Below are 26,656 nucleotides of genomic sequence, written 5' to 3' on the forward strand. Positions count from 1 at the left end.
AATTGGGCACAGCACACAGCTGGCTGCAGGAACTCTTGGGGGAAGTTGGATTTTTACTGGGTCAAGTCTTTTCCTCAAAGAATTTCTTCTCTAAGTTTTATTTTTTGCCATATAAATATACTGGGCCTGATTCTCCATGGCTCTATTCCTGCACTTGCTCCTTGTGTTCCAGGGCTGTCCGGGGGCCTGCTCAGCTCCTGATGTAATTTAGGGCAACCCTGAGGCTGCTCTAGCTTACATTGATCCCCATGGTCCCCATATGCCCTGGGAAGCAGAGGACGGCTGTAGTGTAATGCATTCTGATAACAACCCCCTCTTTCACCCTTAGCATGCCCCATATTGCTGAGCACTAGGGGCACTTATGTCAGCTCTACACCATCCTGGAAAGGCGTCTGTGCAGGGGGTCATTTCCTCCTGCTTTAAGACCCCTTTATTCTACCCGAGTGCCTTAGCATAACAGACAGTCGGACCTATCCATACACAAACTTGGGTGCCTAAAGTTAGGTGTCTATATCCGTACTAAAGCCATTCATGTCTCCTGATTTACACTGGTGTAATAGAGATCAGGACCCGGCCCCTTGTCTATTTGGTCACGATTTCTCAATCCAGAAATGGATTAGAAAAATTAACCCTTAACGTACCTGCCCTCCTGAACCACACCCGATATTCCAAAGAGTCCAAAGTCTGTGATCACAACTTTGCCGTTGTCATAGAAGACGTTCTTGGATTTCAGATCCTTATGCACTATCCCCTTTGCATGAAGATACCCCATGCCCTGGAAAAGATGGACACATGTGGATGTAAAGCTGCCTGACCTAGCCCCGTTTCCAGATTACCTGGTTGTGCCTGACATTTGTGAACAGATTTATCCTCACATCACCCCTGGGAGACAGGACAGCTCTATTATCTCCAGTTTACAGATGGGAGGCGCAGGAAGCCAGGGCGACTTTCCTACAGCCATACAGGAAATCTGTGGGAGAGCAGGGTGTTGAACTTCTCTTCTGTGTCTCAGGCTAGGGCCCTATCCACCACACAGACCCCCCCTCCCTTCCCCTCTTCACAACTCGACCCAATAGGGCTTCCAGTTCTGCACTCTGAAAAATCTTGTGACCCTACAGGGGGAGGGGAAAGGATGCAGATCAACAGGTTAGAGGAAGAAGGGGACGGGAAAAGAGCAGATTTCCAATACCTGCGGCCTCATCATTTATTTTGGCAGCTAATCCCAGTCTACTCTTCTGCCTATGGGCCAAAGCTCCTGCCATAACATATCCCTGGTTCCCTGCAGCACAGAGATTGACATTTCCCTCTCCAGGCTACGCAGCCTCTAAGCCCACAACGTGGCGCTGCCTGCCGCATGCTGCGGAAAAAGCATCTGGCTTATCTACTGCCAGGAACATCAGCCTACATGCATTCGTGATCCTACTTTTGTTAGCAATTGAATGTCAGTGAGCTACTTTCCCACGCCAAGGCTGTTGCTTGCTGTACCTAGCGCATTAGGAAATGGAACGGTATTTTCTGCTTGGACTTCAACAGCATAAAGTAGGACAAGAGTGTCAAATACCCAGGCCCACTCAATTGGCATGTCCACATAGCCCATGGCAATGAGCCTCTGGGCCCAGCTTGACAGATTCAGGTTTGCGCTATGGCGCTAAAAATAGCCGTGAAGACATTAACCCCCCTCTCTGGGTTTCAGACCCTGAGATCCAGCCTGGGCCACAAGGCCTACCCAGCTATTTTTAGCATGGTAACGTCAATCTCGTGAGCCAGTCTGTAGGCCAGGGCTCGGAGAATCACTGCCGCAGGCTGCCAGCTGCGCCCCATGAGGCCCACACAGCAGTCAGATTCTGCAGAAGATAGGTGCAATGGTGGGCGATTTCAAAATGAAAGTCGAGTGTAGACGAGGCCCATGAGACTGCAGACAGATGGCCGGAAACAACAGCTCTGAAAGGTGTGAGCTTCCATGCTCCAATGGTCAGACTGAGACCAAAACCTATTAACAGACACTTTAAATACCAATATGAACCTTTTCACTGCTGACCACTTTAGCAGATGGGATGGAGAAGTGGGTGGGAGCGACGTGCACAGGCAGAGACAGAATTGGGGTAGTGGCATGGTGGAAGATGCAGAAGGAAGAAAAGAGAAGAGTTGCAGACAAGGGGGAGAGAAACAAAGGAAGATGGGGAAGAAAGCAAAAGAAAAAAGGGCAGAAATTGCAGTGGTTAAAGCTGAGCACATTTTCCCCAATGAGTGATGCTGAATGTGACATTAAATAATGATACTGACTAAGAGCTTAGCTGTTTGTATATAAAGCCATATTCCACCCATGATCTTTGCACCAACCTCCCATTGAAATCAGTGGGAGATCCAATGTGGATTCAGGGAAGGCAAATGGATAGCCCTGAGTTTATCCCCCCAGTCCATTGATCGGAATTATAAAAAGAATTCAATCCTCCCCCACAGGCTAAGCTTGACACCCCGGGAGCACAGCATGTTCGGCTGCATTTAGAAAGCTTTCATCAGAGCCCCGTTGAGGAAGTTACTGAGTAACGTGCCCAAAGTCAACCAGCACACTGGGGGCAAAGTCAAGGACAGAACACAGGCTGCCCATGCATTGTACTATGAAAACACCTCACAGATCCATTAACACCGGGAGCTTTCTGGCCAATTGGAAGAGCCTTCTGCCCAAGAGGAAAGTCAGGATTACGCTTGAAAGACCACTCTACATTCGAAGTACAGCAGCCAGTAAACTCAAGCAGCCCCAAGGAACAAACTCCATGACAGAGAAACCCAAAGCAAGCCTGGCATTTACCATGCCTTGTAATAATTAACTCAGACGAAGCAGGAAACGAGCTTAGTCCAGCTTTTGGCAGCATGGAAAAACCCAGGTCAGCCAAGACACAAAACACTGGCTCTGGCGATCTGCGTTCCAAACAGCAGAGGAGAGGTCTAACAAAAACTTCAACGCAGCACTGTAGTTAAAGTAATACCAGAGCAGGGTTATTTGCTGGTACGATCACTTCTTGTACATTAGCATAATGGTGGTGTCTCTTGCATGGCTAATGAGGCAGCGCCTGGATGTTCAAAGAGTGTCTTCCTCTTACTTTAGCCGAATTCTTATCACAGACCTCATCTGCACCAAGGACTTCCTCCAGTTACAGCCATTTGTGCAGCTACCTTCTGCAAACACAGTCAGGGGAAGGTAATCCGCACTAGTGCAACTTGCCCTGATTTCAGAAGAGGGATAAGCCCCATGGGGCCAGGGCCGTATTATCCATTAGGCACAGTGCCTAGGGCCTACAAAACTTTCAGGGCCTACAAAACATTTTGTGAACTAAAATAAAATGTATCCGAAAATTTGAAAAGCAAACGATAAAATCAAAATTCATATCATCTTAAATTAAATATATTTATCTAAGGTACAAATTATTATTATATTATTACATATATCCATTGTAAATTTAATTCTGTAACAAGATTTAAAATTTTCTAAGCTTTTAAGGAATATGGTTACAATATCAGCAAAAGGGAATGCATTAAATGCAGGTTTCAATTTTGAACAATTTTTATTTGACATTTTACTCAGAGTGGCATAACTAGGGGCCACAAAACCTCACAATTAATGTGCTTAAATTAATGGCTTAAAATCAAATTAGTTATTTCGGTCAGGGGGCCTATGAAGGCAAGTGTGCCTAGGGCCTACGAAGGTCTTAAAACGGCCTTGCACGGGGCAGATTGTCATTTGGGGTAAAGTGACGTAGCTTCATCGATTGCAATGAGTTTCAAATGGAGCTAGGACCATTTACACTAGCTGAGTATCTGCCTCATTCAGTCAAATAGCAGCTTGCATTACTTACACTCGGGGAATCACACTCATGCAACTACACTAGTGGCTGAAATCAGGGCAAATCCTAAATGTAGACAATGCTCAAGACAGAGCATTTTCACTTCCATAGGATTTGGAATTTCACTGCACATACGTTGCCCGGTTCAAAGGCAACCAGAAAGTTTTAATTCTGCAACCAACAAAAATGAAAAGAAAGAGGCCTAGTGTTCTCTCTCTTACCTTAATGATCTCCTGAGCAATCTGCCTGGTTTTGTTAATATCCAAAGATATCTTGGGATCCCTTACGAATGAGTGAAGCGTCCTTCCTTTGCAAAAGCTACAAATAAAAAGGGAGGAGGATGGGGGAAAAGAGGAAACAATGTGGTGAAAAATGCAAGTTTCTAAACACTCACCTTTCCTTCTGTTGGGGGGAAAAAAAAACCCTAGACTTGAGAGTGCTCGATCTGTCAATTTCACATGGAGTTGAGGGCAGGGTTTTTATAACATTGGACCAGAGTCGCTCTCCCCACAAAAGACACACAGTGTCTAGAAAACGTAATGGGCCTGATTCCCATTTACAATAAAGACCCTTTACACTACTTTGACAATGCCTTGAAGTGGGCATTTACACTCGTTTTCAGGCCTCTTACAACTTCTGGAGCAGTGTAAATGAGAACCAGGCCTAAGCGAAGCACATACTGTGCACAAATTGCTGAAAACCATGTGGGGCACAGGGGAATGGGGGAAAGTAACTTCTTTTTCTGTTTCTTGCTTTGCCAAGGGTTTTCCCTAAAACTGCTTAGAAGCAGAACAAAAAGGGCAGCCCATGCAAGTCATATGACAGCATTTTGTAACCAACAGATCAGGTCCATGTACTGACTCTTGGTACATTTCTCTATTTTCAAGCAAGTGCTCCCTGAATGGAATATTGGTGGGGGGAGAACCAAAAAGAAAAAAAATTACTTCTTGTTCTCCAAACACGAAAGGCCAGACTGATAAGCTTTAAATAGCACTTTACATGCTACACCTTTAGGACTAGACATCAATCTTGGACAACCCCCAGTCCCTCCCAAACATGGTGGAGTCACTTGGGCAAGGCTGGGTGCTGGAAGCTATGCTACTACTGCTTCTGCTTCACCTGTCTGCAGATAGAAGACATCTGTTTCAATTGCTGCCAACCCAGAGCCTTGCACATTACATCTGCTTTCCGACATGCAGTCAGAGTCCTAGGAAAATCATAGCAGCACTGCTAAGTCCTCACCTGGTAATAATTGCTAAATGAGGGGGGTGCATGCATGCCCCCATGAAAAGCACCACGTTCTCATGTCGGGTCTGCCTGTAATTCATCACCTCCTTCTTAAAGAGCTTGAGATGGTCCTGATTGTTCCCGTCGATCTCCAGTAGCCTGATTGCCACCTCTCCGTGCCATTTCCCCCTGTAAACCTTCCCCCATCGCCCTTGGCCAATGGGCTCCCCCAGCTCAATCTGTTCAAAGGGAATGTCCCACTCCTGCAGGTAGACGCTGGTCTGGCTGGGCTTGCGAGAGATCATCCCTTTCCAGTGCGGCCATTTGCTGGGTAAGTCGTCTAACTCGTCCTCATCGTACTCCGCTTCTGATTTATTCGTCTCTTGTTCTTCAACCTGTTTGCAAATCAGAAAGGGAGGGTGGCGGGGAAGAGGAATAACCGTTCTATTAGAATCCCATCCGGTGGCTGCTAAGTGACCTCTTCGCCCAATCTCTATGTATTATTCCTCCAGCCAACATAAACCCCCAAGATGATTAATGATGGGAGAACCTCAAAGGGTTCAGCTTGTGGGTTTGATCTGGCTAAATACCCAGAAACCTAGAGATTCTTATCTTAACCTCCCAAGGCTGCCAAGTCCAGCTGGGAAGGCTGTGAGAATAACCGCTCTCACGGTATCTCAGCACTTCTGGCTGGAGCTGGAGGGCTCCATCCTACATGGTGCTGAGCACCTGGAACTAAATGCTTACTTTTGCAGGAATTGTAGGTGCACAGCACCCCTCAGGATTTTGCAAGTGAAATGTAAAGATGATTTGCAAAGAGAGGAACCAAAAACCTTCTTCAAAACTTCAAGACCCATGTTTCATTTGAGCTTGGAGTGACGGTCTCATTTTGGGCCAGACCCAGCGCCCAGTGAAGTCAACTGAATGACTCCCATTGAAGATGGTGGTCACTGAATTAAACTCTGGAACAAAATTAGTTTGCCCAGCCCTACAGAAATCCACTTTTAATTCCTGATCCAGCAAAGCACTTAAGCACGTTTGAAGAGAGGCGCAGTCCTAATGAACTACTCTCTTGTGCTTTGTTGGACTGGAACCATCCTGAGCGAATCTGACTGTTTATAGGAAGTCTAGGTTCTTAATCACATATATCTGACAAGCCGATTGAGAAGAGGTTTTTTTTTTACAAAATGTTTTTTAAAATTTTAAGAAAACCAAATGCGCCTCTAACAATCACTGCAATCAAAAGCTTTTTCTAGATGAAATCTACAACCCTACTACTGGCACCAAATGGCCATGCCAATTTATTGAGGAGGGCACAAATAGCAAAAATAACCTTCACTGGAAAGGGTATAGCTAATTGACAGGCAAGTTATATGTAGCCAAGTAAAAATACCCAAGTGTTTTACAGCTAACACGGTTGTAGCATGAAGAGTGGGTTACTAAAGGAGATATTTTGTAGCACGGACCTTGATTTTGTTGCACAGTAAAGCAATGCTGATTTCAGTAGTCAGATCTTTAAGACCACAGCACTGCTATTTAGCTTGTAATGCAGCCTTTGGGACTGCGTGAGAGAGTGGGCAAAGTGAAAGATGGTTGTTTCACCCACAAACCTACCTCTGCATCAGGTTCTTCAACCCCATCTGTGTCCAGCTGTTCATCAACACTATCAAGAGAAAATGGGTCGATATTGAAAATGTGAAGGCACATGGATTCAGGCTAGGAAGCTGTGCTGCTGCTTCGATTTTCAGTGCCACTAACGGAACTGAGACAAGAAATCAGAGATTGCATCCCAGTATCAATGTGCCACATCAGAGGAGGGCTCTGGATCCTCCAGTTAGCAGATAGGGAGCTTCAGAAGACGACTTCAGATATGCAACGGAAACACCCCTAAGGCCTGGTCTACACAACAAAGAGGAGGGCCTGTTACTACGGCGACAGCCAGCAATGGAGTACCCGGACCTGTAGTAGCAGCTGTGATAACTGAGGGCAGGTAGGACTCTGCATAGGTTTTCATGACATGGCCAACAGTTTAGCAGCAGCACAGAGGCACCATTACTGGTTATCGCTGTACCAGGCAACCTGATTTTCTTAGCGCTGATGCACCTGCTGACAGAGCAACATGGAGTATTGGCTATCACGTTATTAACTCCCAAAGACTATGAACGGTGGTCTGCCCAAAGGCTGTGGTATTTGCAATCCAGATCTCAAAGGATGCTTAGAGCCAGACCTACCATGCTCTGTATATCCTAAAACCTGCAACGTCCATTTCCCTGAATTTATCTGATCTCCCCTGGGGTACCCAAAAGGTCCATTGAAGCCAGCAGCAGTCGCACAGGCAGGAGAGGTTAGAGCAGCAGTCCCCAAACTTTAAGCTGTACCCCCCTTACTCTTAACGTAATCCGCCCGCACGCTCCCAGGAGCTGCAGTTCAGAGCCAGGGCCGGGCCACAGTCAGGGCTGCGGCTGGGGTCAGGCCCGGATGCTGGGAGCTGAGCCCAGCTTCCTCCCCGTTCATCAGGGGGCTGATCCAGGCCCCATCGCACCCCACCCCAAATGTTCCTCCACATCCCCTCGGGGGCCATGCCCCAGTTTGGGGACCACTGAGTTAGCAGCACAGAAGATTTTTAAATATAAGCCGCAAGACTCATTGAGGATTTTGTACATAACCTGTTGGCTAGTTTATCCAGGCAGGTTATGTCACACAACGGGCAAAACAGGATCTTCACTTGATTCAACTGGCTTTAAAAATTACTACTTCAGCTTCCTGTTGCCACATTTCAGTGGTGCAAAGGGTAAAAAGCATTGTGCTGAATTCATCCTAGGTGTAATTGTATTAGAGAGATAACAGAGAGGATTCTCTACATAAAATGTTAAGTCCTTCCATCCATGTAGACCAGCTCATGTAAATCTGTAGAGCATCCGAATTCGATGCTAAATGTAATCCCTTTATGACTGCTCTTCTGAACGTCCTCTCCCTGGTATGGCTGAGGAAACCTCAGCCTTCCTTTTCATATGAAGCCACACGAGGGCCAGCAATCACAGCTTCAATTACTCTAGGCTGCCACAGCCCATTAACGCTTTGGAATGGTCAGCGACTGCATCAGTTAATGTAACAAACAGTAAAGGGAAACTGGGTCACCGGGGCAGGAGGAAGGGAGAAAATACACCCAATGCAACACATGAAAAAAAACAAGTGAGGGCTGGAAAATAAAAATCAGTCTTCAGGGAGTTTCAGATCAGACCCTTAAAGGTTCCATTCCAGCTCACCCCACTTCCCAAGAGTCGTTAACCTCCCAATTTAATGATCTGTGATGGGGTATATAACACCCACACTGGAGCTGGAGGGGCTAAGGAGCAGCCGTGGGCACAGGAGACCCCCACCCATCCACACCTGCAGAGCACGCTTCAGTTAGAGGTGACCTTAAAAGGAAACCAGGCCTCTCACAAGCAGCCTGATAAGGTAGGTCTCTCTCCCTGCCCTGAGAATCCCTGGGGAAGGGAGCTGCAGAAACCTTCTCCTGGAGGGCAAGAACCTGAGCCCCTGGGGGCTGATGGTTCAATTATCATCTTTTCCTTTACCACTGTGAGGCAAACTGTAAGACTTTGGCAAGAGAGTGGGTGGGAGGAAGTGGCCCAAAGACAGACTTAAGGCAACCCTGGTTGCTGGACATTGGTACCTCTTACTCGGCCCTGGGTTGGAGCCTGGTGAAGGGCCTGGGCTCCCCTACCACCCTCCCCTTGTTAAGAAAGGTGTGAAAAGTCTCACTGCTAGATACTGCTAGGAAAAAAAAATTCTGTGGGAAAATTTAGATGAAAAACTGATCCCTCCCTCCCCCCACGTTTTCTGTGGGGAACCCCTCCCCACATTTTTTGAGTATCTCTAATGATTACAAACAAAAACTTTGCACATTAAGGGAGCCTTTCATCCAAGTGCTTTATTAACATGAATTAAGCCTGACAAGACCCCTGGGAGTGAGATAAGCATCAGACCCATTTTACAAGATTAGTAATGAGAGGCTAAGTGCTCTTCCCAAAGTTGCACAGAGAATCCATGGCAAAGCTCAGAATGGAACCCAGATGTCCTGGCTAGTAGCTCTCTGCTCTAATCACTCTACAAAAATGTTAACTTTTTTTCGGTTCGCTTTGAAGGGAACAAAAGGATAAAGAAATATAAAGCTTACTTAGTGTCTTCAGCTGTTTCAGGTGGCTGCGTTACTTGCGAGGGGCTGGGAATTTCTAAAACAAAACAAAAACCAAAGGGAAAAAAAATCTACAATATGATACACGTATTTTGCACTCAATTCCTTCAGATCACTACTGTGGATTTCTCTCTCATCCGGAAACCACACAGGTAGGTATATTACACCGACACTTCTACATATTAAGTAAACTCCTATGGACAACAAGCATAGTGCTAATTATTGGCATTTTATGTTGATTGTATCTGATTATTTTCCTGTTCAAAAAATATTTTGTGAATTATTCAACTCATTATTTGCTAACTTAATCCTGCAAAAATGTACATGGGTATACTTCATTTTAAGCAGTCAATAGTGCTTCTCATGTACTTAAAGTTAAGCACATGCACAAGTGCTTGCAGAATTGCAGCCAGCCTCAGGCACACAATTTCATACGGCTTCTAATCACATTTCAATGATGCTCATTATGAAATATGCAATTGATTGCTTTACCCATGTGGCTCGTCAGCACCACCCAGTGTCAGCTTGGTTTAAGTCACCCATTTTCTATAGCAATCCCACAAGGTATTACGCAAGCCCGACTCTCTCAGGCTATGTCTTCATTGACGGCGCCGTCAGATCGACTTCTCCGGATCGACTGAGTGGTCAGTGAAGACCCGCTCATTCGATCCAGAAATCGACGTATTAAGACTGCCTCCTCAAGTGGCGTAGCGCTGTGTCGACGGGAACGCGGTTCCCATCAGCGCAGTGCAGTGAAGACGACGCGCAGAAGAGAAGCAGAGAAGTTGATGGGAGTTACGCACGTTTTTTGCGTAGTTTGCGTAACTCCAGTCGACTGCCGCCGAATCTCAGAGGTAAGTGAAGACAAGCCCTCAGTTAATTGGGATTCAAAAAAACTCTTATGAAGAGTACCAGTTGCCGAAATAGGATGCTGTAACTATTAATTTAGATTAGTATCTTCTCCTTCAGTCAAAATACTTTGCCTTTCATTCATGGACCTCAAGGTGGTTCACAGACATGCCTGAAAAGCAGGCAAGTACCATCATTATTACCCACTCTACTTTACAGAAGTGGGCACCAGGGTACGTCTACCCTGCAATCCTGGGGGGTGACTGCAGCTCGTGTAGACATATCCGAGCTAGTTTCAAGCTAGCTAGCTCAGGTAATGAAGCAGTGAAGCTGTGGCCACGTGAGCGGTACAAGCCAGCCCAGGCCCTTAGTTAAGTACTCAGGCAGGTAACCCACACTGAAGTCTGTGCTGCTGCAGTTTCATTGCTCCTTTACCCAAGCTGGATTAGAACTAGCTCAGGTACGTCTACACAAGCTGCAATCACGGGGCGACACAGACATACCCTACGGAACAGAGCGGGAACATGACTTATTATCGCTACAATCCTGCATCTTGGCCAGGGGTTAGACTAGGGCTGGATCTACACTGCCGGCAAAATTCAGAGTGGCTTGCGTAACTCCCGTCGACTTCGTAACTTCGGTTTAGCGCGCTGTCTCCGCTGCAGTTCATCGACGGGAAATGCGTACCTGTCGACACAGCGCTATGCTTTTTGGGGAGGTGGTTTTTTTAAATTGACTTCCAGATCAATTGAGCGGGTCTTCACTTCCACTCAATCGATCCTGATCAATTGATTCGCCGCCATCAGTGTAGACATACCTTAGATGACACTTGTGGTCCCTTCTAACCTTCTGGTTCTAAGATGCTATGAAAATTAGATCCTAAGATAGTTATTCAGGAAAGGGACCACTCAAGTGAACAGGCTGGGTGTGGGGGGGGATCGGGAGTGGTCAGGGAACTCTCAGGGTTAGGTGCCACACACTCGTACTCAGTAACTGCAGCACTTCCTCCTTCAGTCTACACCAACACACCTACAGCACGCACGTACAGACGCTGCAAAAACACATTCCTCAATGCAGGCCCCCATTTTAACAAACAAACAAAAACCCTAAACAAGACTCAAAGGAACAGGGTGAATTTTTAAATAGAACCTACTGATGGTAGCAGTATAGTAACTGCTGCTTCTTCTACATGAACAAACCTTAAAATCAACTCCACACCAACAGCTATGAAAGCCAAAGTGTATGAGCGGAACGAGCTAAATCTTTCTTAAACCTCTCTGGTCCAGATCCTCAGATGCATCCGGTGACACCAGCTGAGAGTCTGGCCCTACAGCTCTGAAAACAGGGATAGATTTTTCAAAGGAATATCAATGTGGGACACAGTTCCAGAAATGTGTTAGTCTTTAAGGTGCTACAGGCCTCTCCTTGTTTTTAATGTGGTACACACAGAATCCCATCTCAAAAGTCTCTGTTTCAGCTAAACAGGTCATCAACGGCACTTTAAAATGTAAATAAGGAAATCTCACATTAGGAAAGAATAGCTTAGCGTTACCATTTATGTTGACACAAGAGAAAGCTTTAAATTTTTTTTGGGGGGGTTGGGAGGGGAAAAGCAGGAGCATTCAAAAAGCAGGAGGTTTAAAAATAGTGTCATTCGAGCAGAAATGGCACAAGCTGCTTAGTAGAATTAAAGCAATGAACTCACCTGGGAAGATAAACTGTTGTCTATGCTGAATGTAGTAGGCGGCTTTATATATAAAAAAAGGATAGCAAAAAATCACCAGGAAATAATAAAACAAACAAGTTAAGAGCGTCAAGAGACAGCATCAGCAAATGCCCCATATTCATTCAAGTAAATTAGTCCCAACTCATTGTTTGAGCAACGGATTAGTAGATTAATTATCAGGCAGCTCAGTGGGCAGATTTCAGCACATGCATATTTGGAAGACTGAATAGGACAACGGATGGAATAAAATCATCAGGTGAAAGCTGATTTACTGGTAGCAAACGTGGTTGGACAGGGAGGCCAAGAACACAGTGGTTAGGCCCTCAGCTGGTGTATATTGGCGCTTGTGATCAGTAGGCCTCAAAGTGCTTTACAAAAGAAGGGCTATGTCACTCTCCCCATTTTACAGATGGGGGAAACTGAGGCAAAGTGACATGTTCTTATGGCTCTGTCTGCTAGGCCACACTGCCCTTCCCTTGTCCATGCCGACTTACACCAGCTGAGGATCTGGCCCATTCACATTTCTTTTTGCTAATTTTAGTCCAATGAATTCACAAGTAGGTTTCTGTTTTGAAAAACTCACATCCTGCTTCTTCTCCATTTGAGTTATCCCTTTGTCTGGGCTATACCAACAGACTTTGTATTTAAAACAGCAACTTCCATTCTGATGGATCAAAGACTTGACAGGAAAATGCAGCTATCTCTGGGGTAAAAGCACAGCAGCTGGTTTAACAGCATAAAGTAAGATTTCAAGGCAGAAGGAATTAAATTTGGCACCGGCAGAGAAATTTGCTGACTGTGCAACCCCAGCTCTTGTCTGCAATCCCTACTCCTGAAAGAAGTCCCATTGGCCTCATGCTACTCATTGCAGAGTGTGTTTTGTGACACGCTCATATGGTGCAAACACTTCCCACCACAACTGTCGGACTCGGCCATTTCAAAAATGCTCCTTGGAGGGGTCTCTCAATGAGCAACATGGATGACCAACTTGCAGACTTTTGTCCTGTTTGTATTTCCACCCTCCACGCCGTTAATCTAGTTGTTCATAATTTCAAGTCACTGACACACACGCACACACAAAGCAATGTGCATCTTGCAATGCAAGGGGAAAACAGAGGAGACGATCACTGAGTTTTGGTACGCGCTTTAAAAAGCGGGGAATTTGGAGAGATGAGACCGCTGAAGACACGTAAACGTTCCTCAGTGAACTTTGTTCTGAAGTAGGTAGTTTTACTTTCAATACCTTTTAAAACCGAAAGAGGTCACGGAACCGGACCCATTTAAAGGGCTTAGACCTCGAGTCCGGTTTGCTGATGCAAGTTCACACTCTGTGTAGCTTCCTATTATTTAACCATGTGCATTTCAGACAGCAGGAAGCGAGTCAGAGAGGCACAAGATGTGCCAGGCAGGGGTAGCCTTTCTCCTCCTCTGATCTCCACGTCTGATCTTCCCCGGAGCTCTCTGCCCCTCTCCCCAAAGCTGCCTATAGATCGTCCTGCTGAGATTAAAGAGGAGCTCAAGTGCAGACACTGATTCTAATTCTTTCCCTGTGTTTCACATTAGTGGAGGAGAGACCAGCCTGCCTGGTTCTAGGTGGGCATTGGAAACGTGGAGTGACGCCTTTGGCCACGTGTCTCCCCCCCAGGAATTCATGGAATCCTCTCCCAACAGCAGTCTATAGGGTAGTTTCTTCATGGGAGTTCGTGGGGGGAGGAAGGGAGGGTAGCCAGAGAACAGCTGCTCTTAGAAGGCCACGGAAGCAGAGTGTGCTTCCAATTAGGAACCAGATCAGGTGTTAATGCTGCTGCAGGTAGCATCCAGATCCGAGGACTCCCCTTTGCAGCTGCTGCTGAACAGATGTGAGGGGGAGTCGGCCAATGGCGGCGCGTGAAGTACGGCAGGATGGCTATGCAAAGGCCTACGGCCTTGGTTGACCTTGGAAGTTATGCCAGGTTGAGGAGGTTGAACCTCCTGTGCAAGGGGGGAGGGAAGTTCCAAATGGAACCCAGAGTCCAAAAGCACATGCCTGCTAGGTGGGGAAAGAGCCTGCTTGTGGGAAAGGGGGGTAGGACCCTTACTCTGGCTCAATGGCTGCAGATCGCCCCGGGAAGCGTTGCCTGGACATTATACCATCTAGAAACCAAACGCACAAGCCAAGAAAGCAAAAGCACAGAGGCTCTTCCACATGGCAGTCTGTTTCCTGTCTTCCCACTAAATTACCGGCCCAAAAACGATTTTACTCTGCAGCTGGTTCTCTGCCTGGTCACGATTAGTTGATGAGGGCCTTAGCCCCAGCCCTCAGCTCAATGCAAAGACCAACAGCGACAGAAATCCCGTCCATTTGTAAAGCACCTGCCGCTCCTGCAGGACCTGGAAACACTTTGTAAGCAAGAGGCCAGGATCTGATTGATACCTAGGAGCGTGAGTTATGAACCCTGAAATGGGGACAAGCACGCTGCAAGAGCCAAGCCAGCCTCACGCACTAGAAGAGGGGCAATTCTGCACAGGGAGAGCTGTGCGTAAAAATGTCCTTGCTGGGTTAAGATAGTCCATGGACTGTGCCTCTGGCCCTTGGGGCACTTGCCCAGGAAGTTGGGAAGGGTGCTTCCACAGCTCTTCTGAAACGAATCTGTTACCTGGGAAGTTAAACCGGCTGTCCCGCTGGCCCATGGGGGAGGGATTTGGGGGAGGTGTTGCGCTGGGAGGATTGGAAGACTGGAAAGGGGCTGGTGAAGACGGCGTGGAGGAGGTTGTAGACGATGGATTACTGCTGGAGTCTAGATGGTTGATTGCCGGGGGATGATCCTGCAAAGCAACAAAAGCCACTGGGTGATTTGGCAGAGGAAAGGGAGCAGCTTAGTGACGAGTCACCACCATTTCCCCCAAAATCCTTGGCCCTGGGTGCAAACAGCAAGGAAGTAGGCTTTTTCCACGAGATTTATGGGCAGGAGGCTGGAAAAGCCAGCTGATGGTCTCCGCATTAATGGGAAGGAAGCACCCAAAACTCCTCCACCAGCTTAAGAACCTCATGCGGCTCCCACTCAAGTCAGCGGTAGAACTCCCCACGATTGGTCAAAGCAGGATCGGACATGAAGGTGTCTTCTGAGAAGCCATAGACAAAAGTTCTTTATACAGAGCATGAAAAACTAAAAGGAAAGGATGGCCACCAACTCTTTAGGCAGACGGAAGGAGCTTGTTACCTGTAGCCTAATCTATCTGAAAACGATCACCTAGGCTCAGCAAGATCCAGGTATTAGGGAGCAGACAGGGATGTTTTCGGGGAGACGTGTTTTTAAACGCTAATGAGCACTTGCACCTCCCATTGAAGGGTTTGTGGATGCTCAACACCACTCAAAGGCAGGCCCTCGGGATTTTTGGAGCATCTTTGTTTTGTTTCGGGTTGGGGGATAAAACAAAGAAATAAATACTTTTAGAGAGAAGTCACTCCCTCCCCCCATAGAACCACTGTTCTCTTTATATCTTGCAAACCATCCCAGTTTAAACAGCCTTTAATCACTTCACACATTTCAACTGCGCTCACACATTTGCCATATCAGTTTCTCAAACGTGCTAGCCAGTTTTGTTTGCAAGATGCCTCCCTCTCATTTCCAATTGTGAATGAGAAATGCAGTTGTCACACAAGGGCGTTGGGCAAACGGCAAGATAACGCTGCTGATTGTTTCCCTTCCCGGAGGTGGAAGCACTAATGGTGTGAGCCTTCAAACCAGCCAGGACAAAACCAGTAGAACTGTGGTTCCCAATTTCCACACTACACCCTCCCTCCCGTTTAACTGGGACCTTGCCGGGACATTACTGGGCATTCACTATTTCAAGAAAATATCCAAATTTTCTGCAGGAAAAACTCTTCTCACAAAACGTTTTGCTTAATTGAAAACCCAGTTTTCCATCAAACAACCATTTTGACAGAAAGTTTTCGAGCAGTGCTATTTACCACTCGGCTGCTTTGGTTCTACGGTTTTAGTCCCCCCTAAGCAGCAGAGGCACTGGGGCTGCTCAAAAGCCACATTCCACCAGTAGAATAGGTCACACATCAAAACCAAGATTCTTTGCACAGAGAAACCAAACTAAAAACGTGAGAAAAATAATGCAGCTGTCAACTCCACTGGACAAGGTGCTGCATCATCCCCAGATCAGCTCATAATTCAATTGCTCAGAGACAGAAACATCATAAGCTTTGTTCACCAACTACCTTTTTAGTTAGTGCTTTTGGAAGAGTTCCAAACTGCGGCTCTGCAGGTCTATCCACAGGGTTATTAATATCAGAAGGGACAGATTCCGTTCTTCTTATTTTTGCTACTGAAGGGGGAGGGAGAAAAAGAAAGAGAAGGGTTTATTCAGACAGACATTCTCATTGCGATAACATCAGTGATGAAAGATAAAATGCTGTGAGTCACAGCAAACTTACTGGGAAGGAAAGATATTCTGCAAGCAGGGGCCTCTTTCGTACATTTGTTATGACACTTTAATCTGTGTGAAAGAGACAAAAACATTAGATAGCAACTAATTCATTACAGGCAGAGTCTAGGCCTCCCTGGTATATTTCATGCTGATTTCAAAGGAAGTTCTACAAAACTAGCAGGGTCCCAGTGCTGTGCTGTGATCTGATTGCATGCAGAGGTCTGCACTCAGATGGAGCCCTGCTATATGAGATACTTATATGGCCCCATTACTGTAGCATCTGAACACATTACATTTTTTAAATGCATTTGTCCTCACAAAACCCAACTGAGGCAGGGCAGTGCTATTATCCTCATTTTACAGATGGGGAACTGAGGCACAGAGAGACTAAGTGACTTGACCAAGGACACATAGGAAGCCTGTGGCAGAGCAAGAAATGAAGCCTGGGTCTCCCAAGTCCCAGGCTACCCCCTAATCAGTGGATCATGTTTCCTCTCTCTCCACCACTCTCTAGGCAAATGAATCCCAATACAGGATCAGGACCCAAAGTTGTAACAAACTAAGCAATAAAGCCAATGTTATTTACATAACATGTCTCCGAGATAACAAATACTAATCAATAAGATTTATAAATTATAATGAATGGAATGACATGAAACATCCGTCAGCAAGAGATAAGCATTCTGTGCTCACCTGCAGTGCTTGCATTTCACACCGAACATCATGCTTTTCTGACAGACATGGCACATCTGAGATAACCAAGATTTTGTAGAGAATCTGAGCAGAAGAGGGAAAGTGTTATACTGGGGCTAGTTAAACAGAAAAGCATTAACTGAAGCACCCCTGTTTAGCTACAGCCCGTTTACAGCGCAGCCTCTTGTAAAAAGAAAATAAAACAAACAAACCAACCGTCTGATGGAAGTGCCTATGTAAGGAAGTTAAGGAAGCCAGCACCTGTTCGGGGATTGAAAATGACCTTTGTGCAGAGGACAAGCACAGGCTTTATGCTGACCATCTGTACTGGCGTTAATTTCAGCCTAGAGCAAATAAGAGGTGAGCAGGACAGGACTCGTTTTTCAAGAACCAGTACGCGCACATGCATGCATACACACACGCTCTCTGATGTTTAACTCCCAGGAGATGTTTGCCATTTTTCCGTGTAATTTTGCAAACTGGAATTGCTGGCTAACAATTCCTGAGACTTGTTGATCTATGGCCCTATGGATACAGGCATTCAGCCGAAACCAACCGGGTCACACAAAATGATCACGTGCAGAATTCAACCCAGATGGGAAAGAACATCACTAACGTTCCTCCTCTAAAGACTCCCCAAAAGCAGATGCTCACCTATAGGGAGGGCTGTTTCTTTAAGACAGGTGCTCAGATTCAGAAACAGCTGCGCTGCCGCATAAGGCTCTGATTCAGCACGCACTTATGTGCCTGCCTATAGGAGAACACGTGCATAACTGCTGTCCTGAATCAGGACCGAACAGCCGCGCTGAGGTCAGTGGAACTAATCGAGTGGTTGAAGTCAAGCACGCGGGTAGGCCTTTGCTGGATCAGGGCCTAAATTATGGTTGAGCTTTCTTTCCCTCTAGCCGAAACACAGAGCGAAGAGATACATAAAACCTATACGACAGTTACTGATAAATGTATTCCTTCTTGATTGGTTGTTGGGGGTTTTTTTGGAGGGGGCATAGCAGGGGAGAAGGAAAGCAGGAAAGGGGAATATGCGCTCCCCCCATTTTAAGACCAAGCTCTTCCCTTTGGTCTGCAAGGTTCCAAGCTCTTTGGGGCAGAGACCGTCTTTGTTCTGTGTTTGTGCAGCCCCTTGCACCACTGGGTCTTGGTTTAAAGGTGCAGAGGCACATCAGCAATTCTAATGCAGAATACCTTTTAAGGACATTGGAGTTAAAACCAAAAGCAATTCAGGAAATGCAGAGTCAAGGATGAACTTCCCACAGGAGGCATCCAAGGCGCCTTAAAATTCTGTCTCAGATGCTAAGTAAGCTAAAATGGGCTGTTGCTGCTGTAATCTGAACCATCAGTGTCATTTCCTTTGTGGCTCTCACTGTATTTTGTGTCGGCGTTTACCTGTGTGTTACGGATAAGCCGATGTCTCTTCGTACCGTCTGAGGGGAGCCGTGGGAGAGATCTGATGGGGAACAAATCATGTTTAAAAAAAAAAAAAAAAAAAAAAAAAAAAAAACCCAAAAGTTTGAGCATTTTAGAAATCTGAAGTGAAATTTGCACATGAAAATCTCATTTCTAAGGTAAAACAGCAAATCCCACCCCGGGAGCACAAACACACCTTCATTTCTAAATGAGACCAGTAACATGCCTCTAGCACGCCTTCCCTGCACTATTTTCCATTTCTTGAGTCAGGCTGGGATCTTCAAGGGAGCCTAAAGGAGACAGGCACCCAATACCCACTGAAATTCAATGGGAGTTGAGAAACTAACTCCCTCGGCCTCATGCACCAGTGCCATGGAGGACAGCAGCACAGATGGGAAAAGTTCACTTGCCGCTACAGAGCCGCAGGAGGTGCTCTCTTCGTCATGTGGACCCAACATAAACTGTAAATGGCTCCCTTCTCTACCTTTAATAGGGGTGTGTGGATTTATGTATTTGTTTTCCCCTAATTATTATAGGATCATGGCTAGAGATGAGGAAAGTCCATCCATCCTCCAAATGCAGCATCCCCTAAAGGAGGCCACATCCGATGCTGCTAATCAACATTTGCATCAGCAGTGGGCTGTTAACATTTCCCACCAGCCTGTTACCATTGTAAGGCAAGTCAAACATGAGGCTGGAACTACTTTCGGTCCCTTTCTGTACGATGGGCTCGGTTTGGGCATCGCTTACTCATGCTGAGTGCTTACTCACATGAGCAGCCTTTCTGAGTCTCCAACTAGAGTAAAGCATAAGCCAATATTAGCAAGAAAATATTATATTAAAATGGATTTTGAGGGGGAAAAACCCCCCAAACCCTGCAGGTTCTAAATTTTCAATCCACTTCAAATGCCTGCTTAGGAGAGCACCTTTGATCTGGAAGGTGAACACCAAATGGTTTACAACTAAAAATATCCAGCTCTGACCTAGGATTTTCATCGATAGATCACTAAGTACTTTACAAAGGAGGTTGGTATCATTATCCCCATTTTGCAGTTAGGGACATTGAGGCACAGAGAGGTGAAGTGACTTGCCCAAGGTCACCCAGCTAGCCAGTGGCAGAGCTGGAAAAGAAACAGGTCCCTCCTGAGTCCCAGTCCAGCGCTTTATCCACTAGGCAAATGTTGCCTCCAAAAAAAAATAATAGATGATATTAAATATTAACACACTTGAAAACCTGGCAAAATTCCTGAATGCAATATATAGTCATACAACAGGGACAGGCCCCAGTCTGTATGCACAGTTCCCACTGGCATCAAACAGCACCTTTGCCATGGGTCCTGTAAATGCCTCTGGAAACCCACTCTCCCATTCTGTCCCTAGATGGCACCAGATCCTTTTTTTTTAATTGATGCATCACTGAAGTGTTCCAGGGCATTTCTACACAGCCCTAGCAGGGAGCCTCTCATCTTGGGTCCAGAGACTTGGGTTGCAGGACTCACGCTAACACTCTAAAACTACAGAGGCCGAATGCCGCCCCAGCCACAACTTGTGAGCGCTGTGTACACAGCTGTTTTTACAGTGCTAACCCACGTCTGTGGATCCAGGCCGGGAGGCTCACTGCTGCAGGCTGTGTAGACGTGCCCCAAGGCTCCTACGCTCTCCAATATCACAGACTATGTTTGATGATATCAACACTTTTATAAAAAGCAGAAGCAGCTTGTGTGGCTGATATGGCAATTATTTCCTGCAACAGCCTTGAAAAACCTCATTGAATTAAATGCAAGTATCTTTAGAGTCCATTGTATTAAAAGAAAAGGTTATGGATTATTGTGGGCCTGGCTGATCAAAGGACTATACTGAACAATGTAGCAGGCAAGAAAGGTCTTTCGGGACAACACATCTGAAGTGGATTTCCTGGGAAAACATCTAAGGAGAGGTGACAGCAAATTCCCCACCCAATTGGTTCTGCAAAAACCCAGGTGTTGGAAGCTGTGCCCTGACGAAGGGATGTTTACCTGTCCCCAGGATCTGAAGACAAAAGTTCCAGGCTGTATAACGGAAAGAAACCTGTGCATGGGGTGCTTGTTCTGAGCTAAAGCGGTTATGAACTTGCAATCACAGGGGTTGCAAGGACTGGTTTCTGCCAGACCCCTTGTCGGGAAAGTTCTCTGATAAGCTTATTAGAATGCGGGTTGATTCTTTTGTTGTTTTTCCATATGTTTTCTCTGTGATGCTTTCACCTTAAAACTAAATGTGCTTGTTTAGAAAGAGCCGTGTGGTAACTTGTAGCGATGGGCAATTCTGCTGTTTATAGCCACTGAAGGGAGAACAAAACGCAGATGATGGCCCCCTTTAGGTAGTCTGGCTTGCTGGGAATAACACAGGTAGGAAACTATGCAGCCTGGAAAAAAACCCAGGCAGGAGGGAGAGAGATGAGGTTCTTGGTCCAACAGCGGTCAGAGCCGGAAGCCTAAAAGCAGGTGCCCAGGGTGAACCACAGAGGGGCAATACAGGTGTAGTTGCACTCAACTGTGACAGCTTGCATAAATCTGATTAGTGGAACAGTCAACCCAAGCCCAGTGTTTTTTGAACTAAGGGCTTGGAGCTTTGGTTAGAACATATCAACGCTTACAGAGAATTCTTATTGGAAGAGAGAGAAAGTGGCCTTTCTATGGGATTCTTTTTAACATCCTATAGAATTTAATAGAATAGCTAAAAAGACCTAAAAAAATAGATCTGTTCTATTACATAGGTTCGGAAGTAATCTCTGCACAATCCTATTAAAATAGCTACAGAACTCTACTAGATTTGTATAGGAGTTCTCCATAAGGGGAATGTTCACATTTCCATTCATTTTAGGATCATTTCTTTTTGGGAAAGTAACTTCTGGGATTGTGTTTTAAACCAGTCATGCTTTTTAAATGCTTCCCAGGCCCTATATTGCCCGTGAAAATCTCCTTAATGATTTTATTTTTACAAGAAGGCTGAAGAGTTTGACAGGACAAGCAATTTTCTGTGTTAGCTTCACGCCGAAGGCAGCGGTGTATGAAACAGACCTGTATGGTCTGACCACTGCTGTCATGCTACGACATACCCCCGCACTGAACCACATGTTGGTACAATACCGTGATAAATACAGCTCATACCTTGATCCTGCAACATGCTGAGTGCTCTGGTCCTGATGCTGAAAAGCACAGCAGCACATGCTTAATGTTAAGCACGTGACTAGTCCTATTGACTCCAATAAGACTATTCATGGGCTTAACATTAAGCATAGGCCCAAGTGCTTTGCTGGCTCAGAGCCAGAAAGTGTTCTCCACTTTGCACAGCTGAGCCCCAAGTGATCATGACATTTGCTAATTACAACATGGGGCTGCATGTGTAAATACAGGCATTGCGTGATCCCTAAAGGCAAGGTTACATGAAATTTAAGAAACATTACCACTATGTAGAAGGATCTGGCAATGATGCTGAATGGACAACTATGAAATCAGAGCATTTAAATACCCACAGACGTTGACACCAAGGAATGACAGAGGAGAATTTTAAAAAACAAAAACGTCTTCAACACTGGTCCAATCCCTACAGTATCAAGGTTTCTTTCCGTTGCTCTATTCATCTGAAGAGCTAGTGTTAACACGTAAGGACTGATACTGCAGCTCTCGTGCAAGCAAAACACCTGCAGATGTTAACAATTGATCTGCACTGAGGATTTCCAAAGGTAGCATAAAAAGAGGAGCATACTGGAGACACAAAGACAAGACGTTCTTTCCCCCACAGGCAAGGGTGCGACGATTGCCCCCCAAAAAATCTGTTTCTTACCAAACCTAGAAGACAAAAAGAAGAAAAAAAAAAGAATCATTTTCAACACTCAGAAATCATGGGACAGATGATCTAAACTTCTCCCTGAAATGCAGTCTTTATTACATCCTTTAAGGCTTCATTTTCAAAACATGACCTGTGTGTCTGCATAGGCATCTTTGCAATTGCATGCACAGTATTTTCTACAGTCTCTTGTGCACATGAATGATAAAATTCACTGGACAGAGCGCAAGATCTCTTTGGGCATAAATACCATGCATAAGTGGATGTTAGTCACAGACTGGGATTGTCAAAGGAGCTTAAGGGAGTTAGGCACCCAAAATCCCTTAGGCTCTGTTGAAAAACCCAGCTGTAATTTCTATCATTTATGCATTCCATGCCGAAACCAGAGAGCACATAGCGCTGTACAAATACCTCTTAGCAACAACGAAGTGCTACAATGGCCTTCAAAAAACAAAAAAAAAAACCCAGGCCCCCCTGAAGTCAAGGGGAGTTTTATCACAGACTTCAATTAAACCAGGATTTCACCACTAGATTTAAAGCAAAGCTGTATGCTAGCTGCAGATCTTTTCAATTCAAGGGCATACTTCTCACCCGTTGCTATAAATCAAATGGTATACTTGCTGCCCTCAGAGACAGGCCCACCGGTGTGCAGGGGTCAGTACACACTTCATTTGCACTTACATTTGAAAGCTATGCAGATTCATTCACACGTGGTTTTGCACTGAAATCTTCCGTACGCATCAGTAACCATAACTAACTAACTAAGCTAACTTTCCTTCCCTCCCTTTATATAAGAGGATGCAACTTCCTCACTCATCTCCATAGCAACTCATAATCAACTCCTTTATAAAAGCCTTCAGTAAAGCCAGGTCCCAGCTGGAAACTAGGTCCCAGCTCTGAACGCCTTCAAAGGGGTGGAGTGTTTAGCTAAGTGGTGCTGGTTTGGTGCCAGCTGATCGGATCTCTACACAGATCTCATTTATTTTGTCACCGCGATGCAGCTGTTTAAAAGCCACACCTACAAACACTACCTAAGACAAGGAGTGAGAGACTGTAGTCAACTGAACTGTGCGGGGAAGGCAGGATATAGCTGCTGTATATGGAATTTGGCAGAGACGTTCTTGCGCTAAAATTAATAAATAAATAAAAGTGTTATGAGATCCTCAGTAACAAGTAATCCAAACCTCTATATTACATGTGATCTGAAAGAGGTCAGAGCCTCAAAAAGCCCATTACTGTTGGGCTACGGCCTCCACTCACACGGACTCTGACAGAATAGTGGTCCCACCACCTTCTGCAAAATCTGGGTCCATACAAGTATTGACGTTGATCCAACCCAGCTTAGTTTGTGAGAGCTGGCGGGACAGCAACAAAAGTGTTGTGGGTTGGGCTTACTGCCCTGTTAACCTAGCGCAGGAGATGGATAGCACCAGCGGAAGAGTTGCACGGTGTTTGTAACAGAACATCCTTCAGGATTTCGGCAACGAGGCTGCTTTAGAGCATGTGGTCTCTTTCACTTTAAAACAGGTCTATGTAGTCTCAAAGATTTCCTGGTTACATTGGGAACTGAGCTGTGTGAATTGGAACCACAGCGTTAGAAGGGACCACAAGGATCATCTAGTCTAACCCCCATGATGCATACAGCCAAAAAAATAAGCCCATGTGTGAAACACAGCCCTCCCTCCCCAAGAACTCCACTAGAAGACGATGGAAAGTCCTGTGCTTACTTTATAGGAGGAACTTCATCTATCCTGTTGCCTAGCTGTGATTCGTGGGACTTGCTTCTTGTGAGGGTTGGAAAGTTGGGTAGCAGCTGAAAAACCTTCCGGCAAGGCGGAGGAGGAGTCCGTGGAGGTTTCAATTTGTGCCGCCTCTTTAACTGAGGTGTCGTCGGCGGTGTGATGGTGATGCTGTGAGGAGTCCTAAATACTACTCGACCGTAGTGGCTGGGAAAGGCTAAAGGTTCCAGGAAGCTATCTGCATAGACGGAAGGTCCTTGGCTTGAGGCTAGAGACTCTGAAGAAGGTATAGCAGACACCGACACAGAGCGCGCCTGCTGGCTGTTGCCCTTGGAAAGATGCAACATGCCATGAGTCCACATGGGCCCTGGTGGACAGGAGGGTTCTGTAGGGTGCGGAGAGCTGCTCTCTCGGCGGGCATCAGAAGGATTCCACAAGAGATCTTCTTTTAACTCCCCACCTGTTCACAGAGAGTATCAGGGTTAGCAATGGACCTAAAAACAACCCAGTGCAGCTCAAGGAGAACAGGAGGTTTTTTCCCTTGACATCTGGCCAGGAAATTGTTTCAACTTCTCAGAGTCTTTTAAACCACCAACTAAAATTCCCTTCAAATGACTGCAGCAGAAACGATTCCCTTTTCCGAATTGTACCAGGAGCTTCCAAACCTAAAGAAACCTCCTTCCTGCTATAAGGCAAATGATTGGCTTGGGATCAGATTTACAAAAGTATTTAGGTGCCTAAGATGCAGAGAGGCACCTAGTGGGAATTAAAGTAGGGCCTAAATGAGTTAAGCGCCTAACTGCCATAGATTGTTAAAAGGAGTAAAGTCAGTTAGGTGTCTAACTCCCATTGAAAGACTAATTCACTTAGGCACTGATGTAAATCCCACTAGGCACCTCTCTGCATCTTTACAGGCCTAAATGCCTTTGTAAAGCTGGCCTTACATCAACAGAATGAGACAGAATCACCCTTAATACAAAATTTCTGTCAAACAACAGAACCTCCCACCCCACCCACGGCTGGAAGGAAAGTTGCATCAAACCACAATAATTGTTTATAAAAAGTTCTCTGCCTCTCACTTGTCCCCAGGTGCTTAGCCACTGCCTGTAGCTTACCACACACGAGACAGCTTGGAGCATCCAGACCTCTGTTCCAGACAGAGTGGCAGCTCTCACCCTCAAACTCCAGCATTTAGACATATTCCAGCAACTTTTGTTTCATCGGTGCTACATAAGATGCCAGTTGGGGAAAAAGCGAACCTGTCAAAGAGCTTCCCCTCTGTATGCTCGCGGAAGGGACAACATCTCATCCAAAGATTTCCATTAAATTCCAGCACACCCTTATGAGGCAGGCAAGTATTCTTCATCCCCCTCAGCCTCCTTTGATGGATAAGGGCCGCGTCCATCGAAACACTTACGCACATGCTTAACTTTCAGCACATGGGATATCCCATCAAAATCAATGGGACAACTCACACACTTAAAGTTCAGTATGTGCTTAAATGGATCGGGGCCGAAGATGTTAAGCATCCTGCCTGCCATCACACCAGCTGTTCAGTGGCATAACAGGGAACAGAAGCCAAGAGTCCTGCCACCTCTCATACCAAAATGAAAACATCATAATCAGAACTTTGGGTCAGGTGCCATTGCTTACAGGAAACAGCAACACATCTCCTGAGATGGGGTGATGGCTGTTTTGCCACTGAATGGATGGAAAATACTTGACTGCCTAAGATGGAAAGATTAGAAGAAAAAAGAAAAGGAAACTCAAAGTCAAGCTCTTTGCTAACTTTTCCGTTTGCAGGTCCTTAGATTTGCCAGAGGTCTGAACTGTCAGATCACCAACAGGAAATGACTCCTTCCAATGACAAAGTAGTAAGAGCTGCGCAGAAAGTAGTAAGTGCTGCAAAGTGCTGATACAGATCACGATCGTTTGCTGCAAGGAACACTCCCAGGTTTCCATAAAAATACCGTGTACTGTGCATTGAAGAGCAGCACTTTTCCAAGAAGGGACTTTGGAAAAAACAGAGTTCATCAGCTTTCAGTGACTCTAAACCAGATCCAATCAGTTTGCATAAAGATGCTTTTTTCAAACTGTGCCCCCACCCCCTTGCAATCTGAAAGTCATGCTAGGTTCTTTCTGGCTCTTGCACCGCCACCGACACAGATCTGCAATTGCAACTCTGTAATGATTCTGTTGTTAATGAATGGGATAGATAAGCCTCCATTTTAGGGTGACCAGATAGCAAGTGTGAAAAATAGGGACCCTTTTTTGGGGGGAGGGGAGTGGGAGGGAATAGTTGCATCTCTAAGACAAAACCCCTAGTTGTCTAGTCACCCTATTCCCAGCTCCCCATGCCAAAGCTGTGTGTTGGTGCTACAGTTTTAAAGAGAAGTCAGTCTTTAGAGCACAGTCGGCTGTTCGGACTCTGAGCAAGTCTACTGAGTTAGAAGGAGCCATTTATAGACAGACATTTCCCCCAGAGCCGAATGCACCTCAAGAGCCATTTCCTGTTCTCGGTTGGGCACACAGCTCCCGATAATCGACTTTGATCACATGAACCCACGTGCATCCAAGGGAAAAACGTGTCCCTTAAATGCTATCAGCAGAATAAGCCCGACAAGATATTCTCCAGAAGTTTTTTTTAGACTATTTAAGCAAAAGGGAAGCAAAACGGAGTTGGGAGTGACTGTGTAATTAGCCACTAATTCCCTCA

At 45.8% G+C, this 26,656-nt stretch overlaps 1 protein-coding gene across 2 annotated transcripts in view; it reads right to left on the bottom strand.

Annotated features, from left to right (window-relative positions):
* KSR1 (kinase suppressor of ras 1) overlaps positions 1 to 26,656 on the bottom strand; it is a 120,958-nt gene that overhangs the window by 13,827 nt on the left and 80,475 nt on the right. The window contains exons 4-16 of one of the 2 annotated variants that reach the window (XM_067538035.1): positions 23,929 to 24,400; positions 22,199 to 22,203; positions 18,356 to 18,416; positions 16,955 to 17,038; positions 16,269 to 16,330; positions 16,053 to 16,159; positions 14,479 to 14,647; positions 11,822 to 11,863; positions 9,250 to 9,304; positions 6,684 to 6,732; positions 5,085 to 5,464; positions 4,064 to 4,160; positions 642 to 775 (exon numbers count right to left, since the gene is read on the bottom strand). In XM_067538035.1, the coding sequence (XP_067394136.1) occupies positions 642 to 775; positions 4,064 to 4,160; positions 5,085 to 5,464; positions 6,684 to 6,732; positions 9,250 to 9,304; positions 11,822 to 11,863; positions 14,479 to 14,647; positions 16,053 to 16,159; positions 16,269 to 16,330; positions 16,955 to 17,038; positions 18,356 to 18,416; positions 22,199 to 22,203; positions 23,929 to 24,400 (1,717 nt within the window). Of the gene's footprint in view, positions 1 to 641; positions 776 to 4,063; positions 4,161 to 5,084; positions 5,465 to 6,683; positions 6,733 to 9,249; positions 9,305 to 11,821; positions 11,864 to 14,478; positions 14,648 to 16,052; positions 16,160 to 16,268; positions 16,331 to 16,954; positions 17,039 to 18,355; positions 18,446 to 22,198; positions 22,204 to 23,928; positions 24,401 to 26,656 lie in introns of those variants that run through there. The other variant, XM_067538034.1, reaches the window with a different exon arrangement.

The sequence above is a fragment of the Emydura macquarii genome, unplaced genomic scaffold (assembly GCF_026122565.2).
Source record: "Emydura macquarii macquarii isolate MOO-44397 ecotype Brisbane River unplaced genomic scaffold, CSIRO-AGI_Emac_v2 contig_450, whole genome shotgun sequence".
Taxonomy (NCBI): domain Eukaryota; kingdom Metazoa; phylum Chordata; order Testudines; family Chelidae; genus Emydura; species Emydura macquarii.